The sequence below is a fragment of the Sorex araneus genome, chromosome 5 (assembly GCF_027595985.1).
Source record: "Sorex araneus isolate mSorAra2 chromosome 5, mSorAra2.pri, whole genome shotgun sequence".
Taxonomy (NCBI): Eukaryota; Metazoa; Chordata; class Mammalia; order Eulipotyphla; family Soricidae; genus Sorex; species Sorex araneus.
In genome coordinates this window covers 97,735,640-97,751,483 of record NC_073306.1, presented here as the reverse complement: position 1 = coordinate 97,751,483, position 15,844 = coordinate 97,735,640, and the positions used below count along the sequence as shown (strand labels likewise).

The 15,844-nt window shown below is 38.1% G+C and overlaps 1 protein-coding gene across 10 annotated transcripts in view; it reads right to left on the bottom strand.

The window, feature by feature from the left end:
- Positions 1–15,844, bottom strand: part of ZNF286A (zinc finger protein 286A) — a 70,891-nt gene that overhangs the window by 33,266 nt on the left and 21,781 nt on the right. For 8 of the 10 annotated variants that reach the window (XM_055138456.1, XM_055138459.1, XM_004616275.3 and 5 more), the window contains one exon: positions 172–7,563. In XM_055138456.1, coding sequence (XP_054994431.1) covers positions 6,329–7,563 — 1,235 coding nt within the window. In that variant the 3' untranslated portion in view covers positions 172–6,328. Of the gene's footprint in view, positions 1–171; positions 7,564–15,844 lie in introns of those variants that run through there. The other 2 variants (XM_055138458.1, XM_055138457.1) reach the window with 1 other exon arrangement.

Sequence of the window (15,844 nt, the reverse complement as noted above, 5' to 3'; positions counted from 1 at the left end):
TAATTCAATCAAGGAGAGATGGCTTTTTTATGGAAAAGGAGGTAAAACAAGATTTTTCAATGATAAAATGATTTTACATTGTGAGAATTATAAAGAATAGTTCAATTAAAACATCAGTTGCACTAAGGTTTGGTTAGGCAGTCTAAGGCATTGAGATATGCACGCAAAAGAAATAATTTACAGAGGATCACAAACTATCTCTGGCATTGTGACCCAGAGCAGCCTGTTCAGCCCCTTTTTATTAACTAGCTTAATATCCTAACCAATGATATTTAGCCACAAAGGCAGAATATGCAAATTAACTTAGTCAACAAACAGAATCAAAGTCAGTTACATAAACGGAAACATAGTCAGTTACAGTAATGGAAAAACAATTTTTACATCCAAGCCTAGCTAGACTTAAGATATGTGAGATGTTGTACACCAACATTTCCCCCTTTTTTGTTTAAAATGACCAGTAACAAACAATACAAACATTCTCACAAAACTTTCCAGCAATACCTCAATGTTTTAAGAAAATCTAACCTTATTCTACGAAATTCTTTTTCATTTACAATACAGAGTTTACATATACAAAGTTTACACATATTAAGTAGTATTCCAGTTCCAGTCCTGGTTCAGACATATTTGTCAACGAAGATCAATTAGTCTCTAAACAAAAACAACACTTTCATGCCATTTCTGGATGAAATCCACAGTCCAGGTTTTTCCACAATCAGTAACTGATTGTGTTACTCCCATTATCAGATTCTTCTCTCACAGCCAAAGAAGAATAACCGGCATCCATAATTAAAAATAGAAACTTCCTCCTTCTCAAACTTCAAAGATGTTCCAATAAAATATGCATGGAATATTATCCAGTCTTATACAATAAATCTGTTATCTCTTAAAACTTATGTTTTGAACCAAAACCAGTACCTTTTGAACCTGTTTTTATATACAATTATTTCAATTCTCTTTTGAACAACTCATTATAATGCAGATACAAACAAAAATTATAATATATTTAGAGAAAAATGTACCAACATAACAAAAACTTGTACCATTTTTACAAAGCATAAGGAAAACATATTTTTAATTAATTTTAATAGTTTTTATATCTTAGATATTTCAAATCATGAACTTTTTACACCAATCTTTAACAATTTTCATCTTAGTTCATGCTCTAATTTTACATTTCTTCCTTCATAGCAGCATATTTCAATAAAATATTTTAGATTGAGAATATCAATTTCTCTGTAAGTGCCACAATCTAATTTTTAAATCTTTTCTCTATCCTTTTCTCTCAAAGGGATAGTATAGAAACAATCTTTCAGATCAATTATAATAATATTCCACTGTTTTGGAATAATGGCCAAATTAGGTAGGCCCATTTGCAAAGGGCCCATTGGTTCCATGCAGTCATTAACTTTTCTTAGATCACTTAACATTCGCCATTTACCAGTCTTTTTCTTGATAAGAAATACTGGTGAATTCCAGGGACTAGAGCGGAAAGCAATATGTCCCAATTCAAACTGTTCTATAACTAATTCATATAAAGCCTTAAGTTTTTCTTTTGTTAAGGGCCACTGCTCAACCCAATCAGGCTGAACCTTTTTCCATCTATTGGGAGAGCTTTTCTTTGAGCTGCGGCCCAAATTAAAAAGGCGATTGCTGAGACACCTCTTTAATATATTTCACACCAAGTTTTTGCAACTAATCTTGTCCCCATAGGGTGATAGCTATTGGAGCAATAAATGGCTTGATGATTGCCATGTCTCCATCAGGATCACTATAATGAAGAGGTTGCACACTCTGTTGAACATCAGTGACCACTCCCATACCAGAAAAAGTAACGTTCACACAACGCTTTTGCCAAACCATAGGCCGATGATGAGAGGCAACAACAGTAACATCAGCACCTGAATCCAACACACCCTCCAGTTTTGTCCCATCCTCAAAGGTAGTCTTATCATCAGTAATCTTTTTTGCCCAAAATATTTCTGCATTAGTGCTTCCAAAATTACCTTTTCTTTTCATGCCTGTATTTTTTCCTAGTATGCATGGAGCAAAAGCAGTTGAGCAATAGGTTCCCCTTTAAATATTCTGATATCCGCTTGAACAGTGACTATAATTGAGATTTCATTCACAAAATCACTGTCAATGAGTCCCACTTTTACATTAACACCTTGCAAAGTCATACTGCTTCTCCCTAAGATCAATCCTGCTGTTCCTTTTGGAAAAGGGCCATCAACACAGAAATACCTCTTCCCTATTCTTATATAAGCAAGGAGGAGAAGGAACTGCCAAAGGGTCAGGATCAGCAATACCCTTTTTACCCTCTCAAGGAGGTGTCACTTTATCTGTTCCTTCAAAGGCAGACTAGCTGCTTTTGTTAGAGTTATGGATGTCAACATAGGCATCCTGCTTTTAACTGTGTAGCTGTACTTCTTACATGAAGTTCTTCTTTTCTTCCATAATGCTTACTAAGTAGTACCTGAACTTAGAGAACTCAGTGCCACTTGGCAAAAACAATGTTCCTCTATTCTTTTAAATATCTCGTTCATATATGAGCTGTGGAAGATTTTCCCCAGTCCATTTGTCCAGAAGTTGTGAAATTTAAATGAGTAATGAAAAATATTATTTTTTTTGAATGACTGAAATATTTTTATGGGTGGCTCTAATCTTTAAACCTTGTAACTGTAGCACTCTCTCTCTGTCCCATTGTTTATCAATTTGCTCAGCAGGCACCAGTAACGTCTCCATTGTGAGAGTTGTTGTTACTGTTTTTGGCATATTGGACACGCCACGGGGAACTTGCCAGACTCTACCGTGCAGGCGGGATACTCTCGGTAACTTGCCGGGTTCTCGAAGAGGAATGGAGGAATCAAACCCGGTCAGCAGAGAGCAAGGCAAATGCCCTAGCCGCTGTGCTACGGTTCCAGCTATTACAAACCTTGTAAAATGTACAGCTATTACAAACCTTGTAAAATATACTTAAATTGGAAATTAAAACCATACTATATACATTTCTAACAACATGCAAGTATTTTTTATTGACAGTGTGTCAATGAGAGCAGTAAAATTTAGTTTATAGATAACCAAAAATGTTTGAATAGCAGAACATTAAAATTCCCAAGATTTATAAAGGAGTACAAAAGTCAGATTCAAAACTAAAAAGAATATAAATGTATATAAAAACATAAAAATGAAATGCAAAGGTCCAGTTTTCAGTACCACTTAGAGAAATCCCAGGTTTGCTTAATATTATTTTATACTGCAATTATATTACAAACCATGAGGGAAAAAAAACTAAAACCTTCTCTGACACAGAAAGCAGAATAATTGGTTTCATAATTAAAACAAAAGTTATGATAGATGCATTCATCTTAAGCATTTATACTGAGTGATGATTAGATACTTGCTATGCATGGAATGTTTGTGTTAATCCCAAATTCATGTTCAGACCTGATTTTCAACATAGTACTATTAGGAGATGGGGCTTTTGGGAAGTGATTAGTTCATGTGAGTAGAGTATAAGATTAGTGACCTCACAAAAGTAGTTTTAGAGAGCTCTTGCTGTTTCACCATGTGAGGGCACAGCTAAGAGGAGGCTGTCAACAAACCAGGAAGCACTCTCACCAGAAATCAGATCTGCCAGACTTGATCTTGACTTCCAAACTCCAAACTTCAAAAAATATTTGTTGTTTAACCACTCAGTTTGTAGCACTGCTTTAACAGGTCAAATAGACAAGTCATCTCTTCATTCAAGGATAAGGCTTTCTATATAGATACTTACTCTGCCAATTTTTAAAAATACTTTTATTTGAGGCTGGAGCAATAGCACAGCGGGTAGGGCATTTGCCTTGCATGCCACCGACCTGTGTTTGATTCCCAGCATCCCATAGGGCCCACTGAGCACTGCCAGGAGTAATTCCTGAGTGCAGAGCCAGGAGGAATCCCTGTGCATCACCAGTTGTGACCCAAAAAGCCAAAAAAAAAAAACAACCCAATTTTAATTTAACCCTATTACAATCTTGTTAGAAGGTTAATTTATTCTCATTCCAAAGAGAAACTAGGCTCATAGAGTTAAGTATTTCAAAATACCATAGTTTATTGGAGGTTGTAGAATTAAAGTATTGATTAAAGCTGGATTAAAACCAAAATCTATCTTTACTTTGTTAGTCAAATATTGGTCTCCAAAAAATTTCTTTTCACAGGTTGTTTTTTTGTTTTCATAGAGATTATATGGCTTTTTACAACATAAAATCTCAAATGAAACTACTTAACCCTGCCTGCTAATTGTAGCACAAAAAAAGTCAGACAATATATTGGTGAATAAGTGTAGGTGAGCTCCAATAAAATAGAGAGAAAATGCAGCAAACTGAACTTGGTCCATGGGTCCGGGTTATTTTGTCAATTTTTGTTTTAGACCATTAATCTGACTATTAAGGTAATGAAAAGGGTTGTTTCTGTCAGTCATTCTCCTAAACTGTCTTTGAACTTGCAGCTTTCTATGTACTTCCACTCCTTTAATGTCTATCATTTAGAATTTTTTTTTGTCACATCTGGAGGTACTCATGGGCTAGTTCTGGCATACTGTGCTAAGGAAAACAGGAAGAGACCAGGTCTTCTGCATGAAAAGTATGTACTCTAGCCCTTTCATGTTTTTAAACATATTTTCAAAATAACTTCACAATCCCTTCAGTTTCATTCCCTGTTTTCTCTTTTGTTTTTTTTTTTTGGGTCACACTCGGTGAGGCACAGGGGTTACTCCTGGCTCATGCACTCAGGAATTACTCCTGGCTGTGCTTGGGGGACCATATGGGATGCTGGGAATCGATCACAGGTTTTCCGCGTGCAAGACAAACGCCCTACCTGCTGTGCTATAGCTTCAGCCCACCAACTGTTTTCTTTGATTCCCATTATTGACAATTTATACTAAATTCATCCTTAATGACCTTACTTCCATTGTCACCACTTATTAAAGCTCTATTTCTCTACTTTTCTGCAACAACAGAACTGAAATTTACACAGATGCATTTATAATAAGTAACACGGATAGTATGGAGGGAACAAGAGCATGGACTGGTTTCTGTATGTTCATAAGGGACAGGATTTAGGAACGGAATTTATACTATTTCTATCTTTTCTATAACCTTTCCATATACTATGTAACAGAGTAACAATAAAAGCTGATATTTGTATAGTGTTTTAATAAATATTTATTGAACATTTGCTTCCTTATTTTAATACCATTACTGATCTTTGGTTACCCATGTAATTTATATCAATATATAAATGGGGTTTAAGCTTTTTTTATTTCCTTTAAGGATCTTAGATATAGCAAAGACCAAACAGTATATACAGAACAATAACAATAATAAATGTAGGTATACACAAAGGCCAGAGAAATGGCAATTTCTTTGTGGAAAGAAACTATCCTTAAGTGAGTCCTTGTCCCATAAACCTTCTTTCATGTGACAAGAAGGTATGTCCTTCTGTCACACAGTTCTTTCAGTTCTTCTTTTCTGTGATTCTAAATATAACACATTGAGCTCATTAGCTTTTCAGACCCTAAATATCCTAGGGATTTTTTTCCTCAAAACTGGAAAAGCACAGCTTAGAGAGCTGAATAGTATAAAGAAATGGAGTCTCCCTGACACTAGAGAAAACCAAGGATTTGTCCAATGCAAAGAATAAAGGACATAAAAAAAAAAGTTACAGTGGGGGTTGGCACAGCAGGTAGAGTGCTTGCTTTGCATGAGGCCAACTGGCTTATATCTTCTGCATCCCAGATGTCTCCCAAGCACCTCCAGGAGTTATTCTTGAGTGCAGACTCAGGAATAGCCCCTTAGCATTGCTGGTGTGGTCCAAAAACCAAAACAACAACCAAAAAATCACAGTTAACACTTGGACCCATTTTCTAGTTCAGAATAACACCAAAGTGTAAAGACTCAGATTATATCTTCCTGACAAGGATAGAAATTCTTCATCCAACTTACCAGAAAAGAACTTCCTTATAAAGTAAAAAGCAAGAAATAGGGTTTTATGTGAAAAAACAGGGAAACTTGGATTTAATAGTAATTATTAACTATATTCCTAAGGATTTCTTGAATATCCACCAAAAAGTACTTAGGAGAGCTGAAGATAAAACCTGAGGCATGTATTAAGAAGTTAAATGTATTTATAATTAATAAACCATTTATGCATGGCTCAAAACTATTTAAAAAGTAACAGATGCATAAGGAATTAGGCATCAAGCAGCACTTTATGGGTCTTTTAAACACTCTGGTACATAATATAGTGAAAAAAACAACTTACATATGTCTTCGTATTCAGGAATTTTTCAGGTATGCTCTTCATTGTGAATTTTTTTATGTCTGATGAGGGATGAACTACACTTAAAGCTTTTGCCACATTCATTACATTTATAGGGTTTCTCTCCAGTATGAGTTCTCTGGTGTTGAATAAGAGCTGATGAATGAATAAAGGCTTTCCCACATTCACAACATTTGTATGGTTTCTTTCCAAGGTGGATTCTTTGATGTTTAGCAAAATTTGAGCTTCGACTGAAGGTTTTACCACAATCAGTACACTCATAGGGTTTCTCTCCAGTATGAATTCTCTGATGTTGAACAAGATGTGTGCTCTGGCTAAAGGTCTTCCCACATTCACTACATTCATATGGCTTTTCTCCAGTATGAACTCTCTGATGTTTTGTAAGGGATGAGCAATGGCTAAAGGATTTCCCACAATCCTGACATTTATAAGGTTTTTCTCCAGTATGAGTTCTTTGATGTTTGATAAGTGCTGATGAATGAATGAAAGCTTTTTCACATTCATTACATTCATAAGGCTTTACCCCAGTATGAATCAACTGATGCTGCACGAGATGTGTACTTCGATTAAAACCTTTTCCACATTCATTGCATTCATAAGGTCTCTCTCCAATGTGGATTCTCTGATGCATTTCAAGAGCTGCACTTTCTGTGAAGGATTTCTTGCATTCATGGCATTCAAAAAGAATTCTGGTATGAGCCCTCTGATGTTTAGTTAAATTAGCTTTGTGGCTAAAAGATTTTCCACAATCATCACAGCTATAGGGCTTCTCTCCAGTGTGAACTCTCTGGTGTCGAACAAGCACTGAATGGTAAGTAAAAAGTTCACCACAGTCATTACATTTATGAGGTTTTTTCTCTTTACAGGCTCTCTGTTTTTTCACTAAGTTTGACTTCTGTTTCAATCTTTGTCCAAACATGTGAAAGGCATATGATCCTTTGGGAACTCTAGCTTGAGTGAGATAGATAGATTTCTCACCAAAACTTTTCCAACATACATCATGCTCAGGAGCTCTTTCTTCAGGTAGTGGTGACTGTATGTGTGTGAAAACTTTGCTTAAATGTCTCTCTTTATTTTCTTGCCAATTTTCTAACCAATTTTCACAGTGAGGAGTTTCTTCTAATTTGGAGTCACAGAAACTATTCCTTCTCAATCTGTCTATGACTGCAACATGGCATGATTCTTCTTTGGAAAAACCTTGCACTGAAGTTGAATCTTTCCTCTCAGTTCTAGTCTCCAGGTCTGAAAGAAAACAGAAAGGCAAACTTGTCTCAATTTTACCAAAATGTTCTGTAACACATGTTAATGAAAGTGAAAAGCATGACTTCCAGGACTAAGTAAATCAGATTCATGATTTGCAAAGAGAAGGAAGTGGAGGAAAAAAATATGCAGAGATAACATATAGTAATTTATTATAATGAGTAGGCCCAGTAAGAGTCAGAATAGGAAAATATGATAATATAGGAGAAAACATGAATATAAATGAAGAAATATACTGAATAGAGAGTAATGAGCACATGAGATCAGGATAGGAGAGAAACAATTTATTTTAGAATATCTACTGTTAAATATTCATTGCTCTAGTGTAGACTGTTTTTGACTATAAGGTTTTCAACTGTCCAATCCTACTCCTGTCCACATAAGTATAGCATTACCATCTTACTCTTTCTTTACAATGCTTTCATAATATATCCCTGATTTTAAAAATATATAATCTCTGAAAGATATAGCAGATATTGGAAATGATGCATCCACAAAATTATTCATTACAATACTGACTTAAGTAGCAAAAGACTGGCAACACCTCAAATATTCTATTATAGAAAATGATTAGTTATTGGTGCATACATACAATAAAATACTGTGCAATGAAATGAGAACAATTATCTACTGCTCTGAATATCACGAATCACACGAATCACAAAATCCCGTTAATCGTCAATTTCTCGAGCGGGCTTAGTAACCTCTTCATTCATCCTTTCCCTGACATTTTAGAAATCTCTCTCGACTCGGCCCTCCCAACGATGTTGCACTGGAGGCTCTTTCAGGGTCAGGGGAATGATATCCAGCTTGTTACTGGATTTTGCATATGAATACACCATGGGAAGCTTGCAAGGCTGTCCCATGTGGGCAGGAAACTCTCAGAAGCTTGCTAGTTTCTCCCAGAGGGAGAAGTCGGCTACAAGATATCGCGCTGCCGCTTTGCTCTGACTATCAGATATATTAAATAAGCTCAATAAGTTCCCAATCATTTTTGAGTGTACAGGGGTGACACAAAAGTATATACACATTCATATATCCAATTTCCAAGTCAAAGATATATTGGATCCTGGGTGGGTACAGTTGCCACTGAACCCACATCTCTGGAGTCTTAGTGAGGCAGACTGAGTCCTCACCCCGTCAAAGTCCCAGCATTCCACCCAACCACATCAGGCTCCCACAGCTGCCAGAGAAATGGCACATCTTCATGACTTATCTCAGAGAGATGCCAGAGACACCTGTAACTGATCATCTCACTCCAATGCTCTTGACATGTGCAGCCATGCAACACTTTCAAATATCACAGAGCTATCAGCTCAGTGGAAGAACAGAGAACTTGATGGGAAAGTTGAGTAGAAGCCCACTTAGCTCAATGAGTGAAAACAGAAACACAGAAGGTTCACCTTGCACTTAAAAGCTCAGTAAATTCTCAGGCCAGGACTTTAGCAATATTCTTGCTAGTTATATTTTGTAACAAGCAATAAAAGTAAATTATTTTATGTTGGCTAAGGGAGCAGACTGGGGTGATGAGAAGCTGGGGATACTAAAGGAGGGAAGGGCATGCTGGTGGTGGGCCTGGTGTTAGAATATTGAATACCAGAAATAACTATTGTGAACAACTTTGTAAATCATGGTGTATACATAAAGTTTCATTCAAGGCCAAAAAAAAAAATCAAAGAGATTAATAAAAATGGTTACCTACAAAAAAAGTATTAAAAGAGTTAAGAAGGTCAGGCTGAAATTTAAATCTCTGTAAGTATATATAATGTTAGAACTTGTAGATTATTTTAGAATTTAAAATTACTTTAAAAAGGTAAAAGTGTGGTTAAAAGAATGTACAGATGATGTATAAAGAGCAATACAGAAATAAAGACAAGTAGCTCTAAGAATTAAAGGCAGTGAAAAATACTTTAGTTAGTGAATACAAGATCAATCTCTTCCCAGCAAATGATGACATAAGAATTGATTAAGCATTTAGGAGAAAATCCCCTTAAGTTTGCCTTTTATTTCATTTATCCTATTGATCACATTCAAGAATTATTAAATAACTACCATGTCTCTGTAGTAGGCACTGGGGATAAACACGCAGATCTTACGCACCAAGGAAGAGAACATGGTCTAGCAGTCACAAATACATATTCAAATATAACTGTTTTAATAAGTAATAATAAAAAGCAAATGGTTCTATAAAAGGGGAATCTGGTTCTATAAAAGGGGAATCCAGGGAGATTAAGAGAGGCTTCCCAAGGAAGTAAGCCTGTGAGGTAATATGAAATTGAATTTCCAGGTTAACAAATATAAGATCATAGAGGAATATTTTGGTACAGACTGATGTACAAAAGTTTTCATACGAGACGGACTTAAAAAAAAAAAAAAGCATAGCCACCCCCTCCAATAAGTGCACATTTGTGCCCCACAACCCCTACCAGTCCCCAGCATCTTCCAGCCCCCCCACCCCGCACACCGCTTCTGCCTCCCCTAGACCCTTGGAATCAGCGCTGGATTGTCCGAGCTGGGTCTGAGGAGCAGACCCCGGAACAAGTACACACTTGGGCCCAGCAGCCCCCATCACCTTCCAGCCCCTGCAACCACTTCCGACTCCCCTAGTCCCTCGGAACCAGTGCACCAGCTTGTCCCGTGGGTGGGTCCAGGGAGCAGACCCCAGAATAAGTGCGCACTCACGCCTGCAGCCCCCACTGGTCTCCAGCCTCTTCCAGCAACACCCCCACAGCCCGTGACCGCTTCCAGCTCCCCTAGTCCCTCAGAAAAAGAGCTCCAGGAGCTGGGGGCATGTTCTCCAAACAAGGGGTGTGGTCTCTGAGCCAGGGGGCATGGCCTCCTGTGGGGCTGCAGTTATTTTCTCCTTTCCCAGCACATTGGACTCCTACCTTGACCGCCAGGCTGGAGTTATAGCACATTTGCCTTGCATGGGGCCAACCTGGGTTCGATTCCTCCACCCCTCTTGGAGAGCCTGGCAAGCTACCGAGAGTATCTCGCCCGCATGGCAGAGGCTGGCAAGCTACCCATGGCATATTCAATATGCCAAAAACAGTAACAACAAGTCTCAAAATGGAGATGTTACTGTTGCCTGCTTGAGCAAATCGATGAGCAATGGTATGACAGTGATAGTGACAGTGACAGTGATCTTGACCTCCATCACGTAATTTTGGGGAGAATATCCTGGCCATCTCAAATACATTAGGCCAATAGTCCACTAGCTTATCCCAACTGCACCATAATACCCGTAGACACAAGAACCTGTACAATTCCAATGTAAAAGAATATATCCCCTGAAGCTTCACCAGAGGCCTCACATAAGCCACAGAGGAGCATATGAGAAGAAGCTGCAACTCTTGAAGGGGAAAAAGGTGACCACCATTGACAGAATTCACCCAGAGTCCCTAATCGCACCAAGAGGAAAAACTGACAGTGAACCTGAAGGTACCACCTCCATACTAACAGCACAATATGAAGAAACAGCGCAAATCCCCAGCACAAGGCGAAGATGAAGAAAAAGGTCCAGAAGCAGCAACAGGGGCTATTCACAAATACAATATCTTTGATAAGGAATTCAGAATCGAAATGTTGAGGATGTTTAATGAACTCAAAGAAACAGTGGAACAGACATTCAGAAAATTAAAAGAGGACTTGAATGAAACAGTAGAACGGAAAGTGAACAAAATACAGGAAGAAATGAGAGCAGAAATAGAAAAGCGACAAACAGAAATGTCATGAATAAAGGATTCTATAGATGAAATAAAAAACTCAATGGGTGCCCTCAACAGCAGAATGGCTAGGGCCGAAGACAGAATCAGTAAGCTTGAAGATATGCAGCAGAAAGCCTACAGACAAGAACAAACCATGGGGAAAGACCTCAAAATAGCCCTAGAGCAAATCAGAGTCTAGGGGATAAATCCAAGAGGAACAATATAAGAATCATCGGAGTTCCAAAAGGACAGGGAGGCAACACCAATGAAAAAGTCACAGTTAAAGACACCATTGCTGGAAAGTTACAAGAGCTGGAGACTGCAGGCATCCAGGTACAAGGAGCCTGAGGGGTGCCAGCTAAAACAGACCCTAATAAAAAGACTTCAAGACATATCATAGGCAGAATGATGGATGACATGGATAGAGACACAATACTGCAAGCAGCAAGGCTGAAGAAGGAAATCACATACAAAGGAGCACCCCTTAGCTTTACAGCAGACTTATCTGAGGAGACCCTCCAGGCCCGAAGACAATGGGGGGATATTGTGAAAAAACTCAATGAAATGAACACCTCACCAAGAATACTCTATCCAGCTAAACTCTCACTCAAACTCGAAGGACCTGTACACTGTTTCATGGGCAAACAAGAGCTTAAGAACTTCATAGGCTCAAAACCAAAGAAAGACTAAGGGGACTTCTGTAAGATAAGAAAAACCCCTACAAGCACACCAAACCCCTACAGAAAGATGGCACAAAACCCTGTGATAATAATCTCTATGATAATAATTTCTCTCAATGTCAATGGTCTAAATGCACCAATCAAGTGGCAAAATGGATTTGGAAACTGAACCCAACATTCTGCTGCCTACAATAAACACATCTGAAGGGTCAGAGCAAACAGACTCAAAGTCAAAGGATAGAAAACAATCCTGCAAGCAAACAACTCCCTCAAAAGAGCCGGGTTGGCCACACTAGTAGCCGACAACATAGATTTCAGGTTGAAAAAGATTAGAAGGAACAGTGAAGGCCATTTTTCACTAATCAAAGGATATGTACAGCAGGAAGAAATTACACTCCTAAATATATACGCACCAAATGAGGGACCAGCTAAATACTTAAAACAACTTCTAACAGATCTTAAGGAGGACATTGCTAGAAACACAATAGTAGTTGGGGACTTCAATACTGCCTTATCACCTCTAGGTAGATCAACAAGAAACTCAGCAGGGAAACATGGGCTTTAAAAGAAGAAATAGAAGAGAGAGAGAGAGCTAATAGACCTATACAGGGCATTGCATCCCAAAAAGAAAGAATACACATTCTTTTTCAGTGCTCACGGAACATTTTCCAAAATAGACCATGTGCTGGGTCACAAAACATACCTTAATAGAATCAGGAGTATAGAAATTGTATCAACTATTTTCTCAGACCACGATGCACTGAAAATAGAAGTTAACCATAGTCAGATGCAGAGAAGCAAACTAAACACCTGAAGTAAAACAACTCAATGTTGAACAATGCGTGGGTCAGGAAGGAAATCAAGGAAGAAATCAAAACATACCTGGAAATAAATGAGAATGAAGACACGACTACCAAAACTTATGGAATGCAGTTAAAGCAGTGTTAAGGTAAAATTTATAGCCCTGCAAGCATTCCTCCAGAAAGAAGAAAGAGCACACATAGATAATTTGACTTCACAGCTCAAGATCTCAGAAAAAGAGCAACAAAAGGAGCTCAAACCAGGCAGAAGGAAAGAAATAACGAAACTTAGAGCAGAAATTAACCACATGAAAACAATCTGAAAGGTCAATGAAACCAAGAGCTGGTTCTTCGAGAAAATAAACAAGATTGATAAATCACTAGCAAGACTCACAAAGAAAAAGAGAGAGAGAACTGTAATAAACCAAATCAGAAATGAAAAGGGGGACATTACAAAAGAAACCAAAGAAATTCAGAAGATCATCAGAGACTACTTTGAAAGTCTGTATGCCGAAGCTGCAGACCAATGGAACAGAACTGAATATCCTGTCACAGTCACTTAATTTTTTAAAAAAAAAAACGAGCAAGAAATATGAAGTGGAACAAAGAAAGCCTCTTCAACAAGTGGTGCTGGGAAAACTGGATAGCTACCTGCAAAAAAATAAACTTTGACCTCTGTCTAAGGCCAGGCACAAAAGTCACATCAAAGTGGATTAAAGACCTCAATATCAGACATGAATCTATAAGGTACATAGAGGAAAATGCAGCCAGAACTCTCCATGACATTGAAGCTGAAAGGATCTTTAAGGATGAAACAGCACTGACCATGCAAGTAGAAGCAAACAAACAAATAGGACTACATTAAACTAAGAAGCCTCTGCACTTCAAAAGAAACAGTGAGCAAAATACAGAAAGAGCCCACAGAATGGGAAATAATATTTACCCAATGCCCATCTGATAAAGGATTAATATCCAGGATATACAAGACACTAGTAAAATTGTATAAGAAAAAACCTCCAACCCCATCAAAAAATGGTGAGAAGAAATGAACAGAAGTTTCCTCAAAAAAGAAATACAAATGGCCAAAAGGCACATGAAAAAATGCTCCACATAGCTAGTCATCACGGAGATACAAATCAAAACAACAATGAGATATCATCTCACACCACAGAGACTGGCACACATTCAAAAGAACAAAAGCAACCAGTGCTGGAGTGGATGTGGGGAAAAAGGGACGCTCCCTCACTGTTGGTGGGAATGCCGACTGGTCCAGCCTTTCTGGAAAACAATACTGAGTCCTTCAAAAACTAGAAATTGAGCTTCCATATGACCTCGCAATACCACTTCTGGGAATATATCCCGACGGTACAAAAAAAGCACAGTAGAAATGACATCTGTACCTATATGCTCATCGCAGCACTGTTCACAATAGCTCAAATCTGGAAACAATCCAAGTGCTCTAGAACAGATGACTGGTTAAAGAAACTTTGGTAGATCTACACAATCTATACTGTGCAGCTGTTAGGAGAGATGAAGTCATGAAATTTGCTTATAATGGATAGACATGGAGAGTATCACACTAAGTGAAATGAGTTGGAGAGGGACAGACATAGAAGGACTGCACTCATTTGTGAAGTATTGAATACCATCACATGAGGCTGACACGATACCCAATAATAGTAGATACAAGGGACAGAAGGATTGCCCCATAGCTGGAAGCCTGCTTCCTAAGAAGAGGGGAGAAGGCAGCTGGAATAGAGAAGGGATCACTAAGAAAATGGTGGCTGGAAGAATCAGTCGGGATGGGAGATGCATGCCGAAGGTAGATAATGGACCAAACATGATGACCTCTCAGTGTCTGTGTTGCAAGCCATAATGCCCCAAAGTAGAGAGAGAGTATGGGGAATATTGTCTGCCATGGAGGAAGGGGGAGGGTGGGAAATCGGGGGATACTGGTGGTAGGGAATGTGCACTGGTGGAGGGATAGGTGTTAGATCATTGTGTGATTGCAACCCAAACATAAAAGCTTGTAACTATCTCACAGTGATTCAATAAATTTTTTTTAAAAAGTCTGTATGCAAGAGAACCTTGAAAAAAATGGATAAATTCCTAGATTCCTATCATCTCCAAAAGTTGAACCAAGGAGATCTGGAATACCTGACTAGACCTATTAGTATCAAGGATGTTGAAACTGTAATCAAAAGTCTTTCCAAAAACAAAAGACCAGGTCCTGATGGATTCACTAGCAAATTCTTCCAAACATGTAAAAAGGACCTATTGCCAGTTCTTCTCAAGCTTTTCCAGGAAAGTGAACACACAGAAACTCTTCCAAACAGTTTCTATGAGGCACATTATCTCCCTAATACCAAAAGCAAACAAAGACACCACAAAAAAGGAAACTAGAGGCCGATATCCCTGATGAACACAGATGCAAAGAATCTCCACAAAATATTAGCAAATAGAATCCAACAAACAACTCATGAATAAGATCATACACCACAACCAAGTGGGATTCATCCTGGGGATGCAAGGATGGTTTAACATTCAGAAATCAATCAACATAATCCATCATATCAATAAAAGAAAATTAAAAAATCATATGATCATATCAATAGATGCAGAGAAAGCATTTGACAAAATCCAGCATCCGTGTATGATGAAAACTTTCGCCAAAATGGGTTTTGAAGTAACTTTCCTCGATATAGTCAAAGCCATCTACCACAAACCCATGGCAAGCATTATCCTCAATGGGGAAAAACTAAGGGCCTTCCCTCTAAGACCAGGAACAAAACATGGATGCCCACTCTCACCACTTCTATTCAATATAGTACTGGAAGTACTTGCAATAGCAGTTAGGCAAGAAAAAGATATTAGGGGCATCCAGATAGAAAAGGAAGAAGTTAAGCTCTCACTATTTGCAGATGATATGATACTATATTTAGAGAACCTTAAAGCCTCTACCAAGAAGCTCACAGAAACAATAGACTTGTATAGAAAAGTCGCAGGCTATAAAATCAATACCCAAAAGTCCATGCCTTTCCTATACACAAATAATGAGAAAGTAGAAAGTTACTTC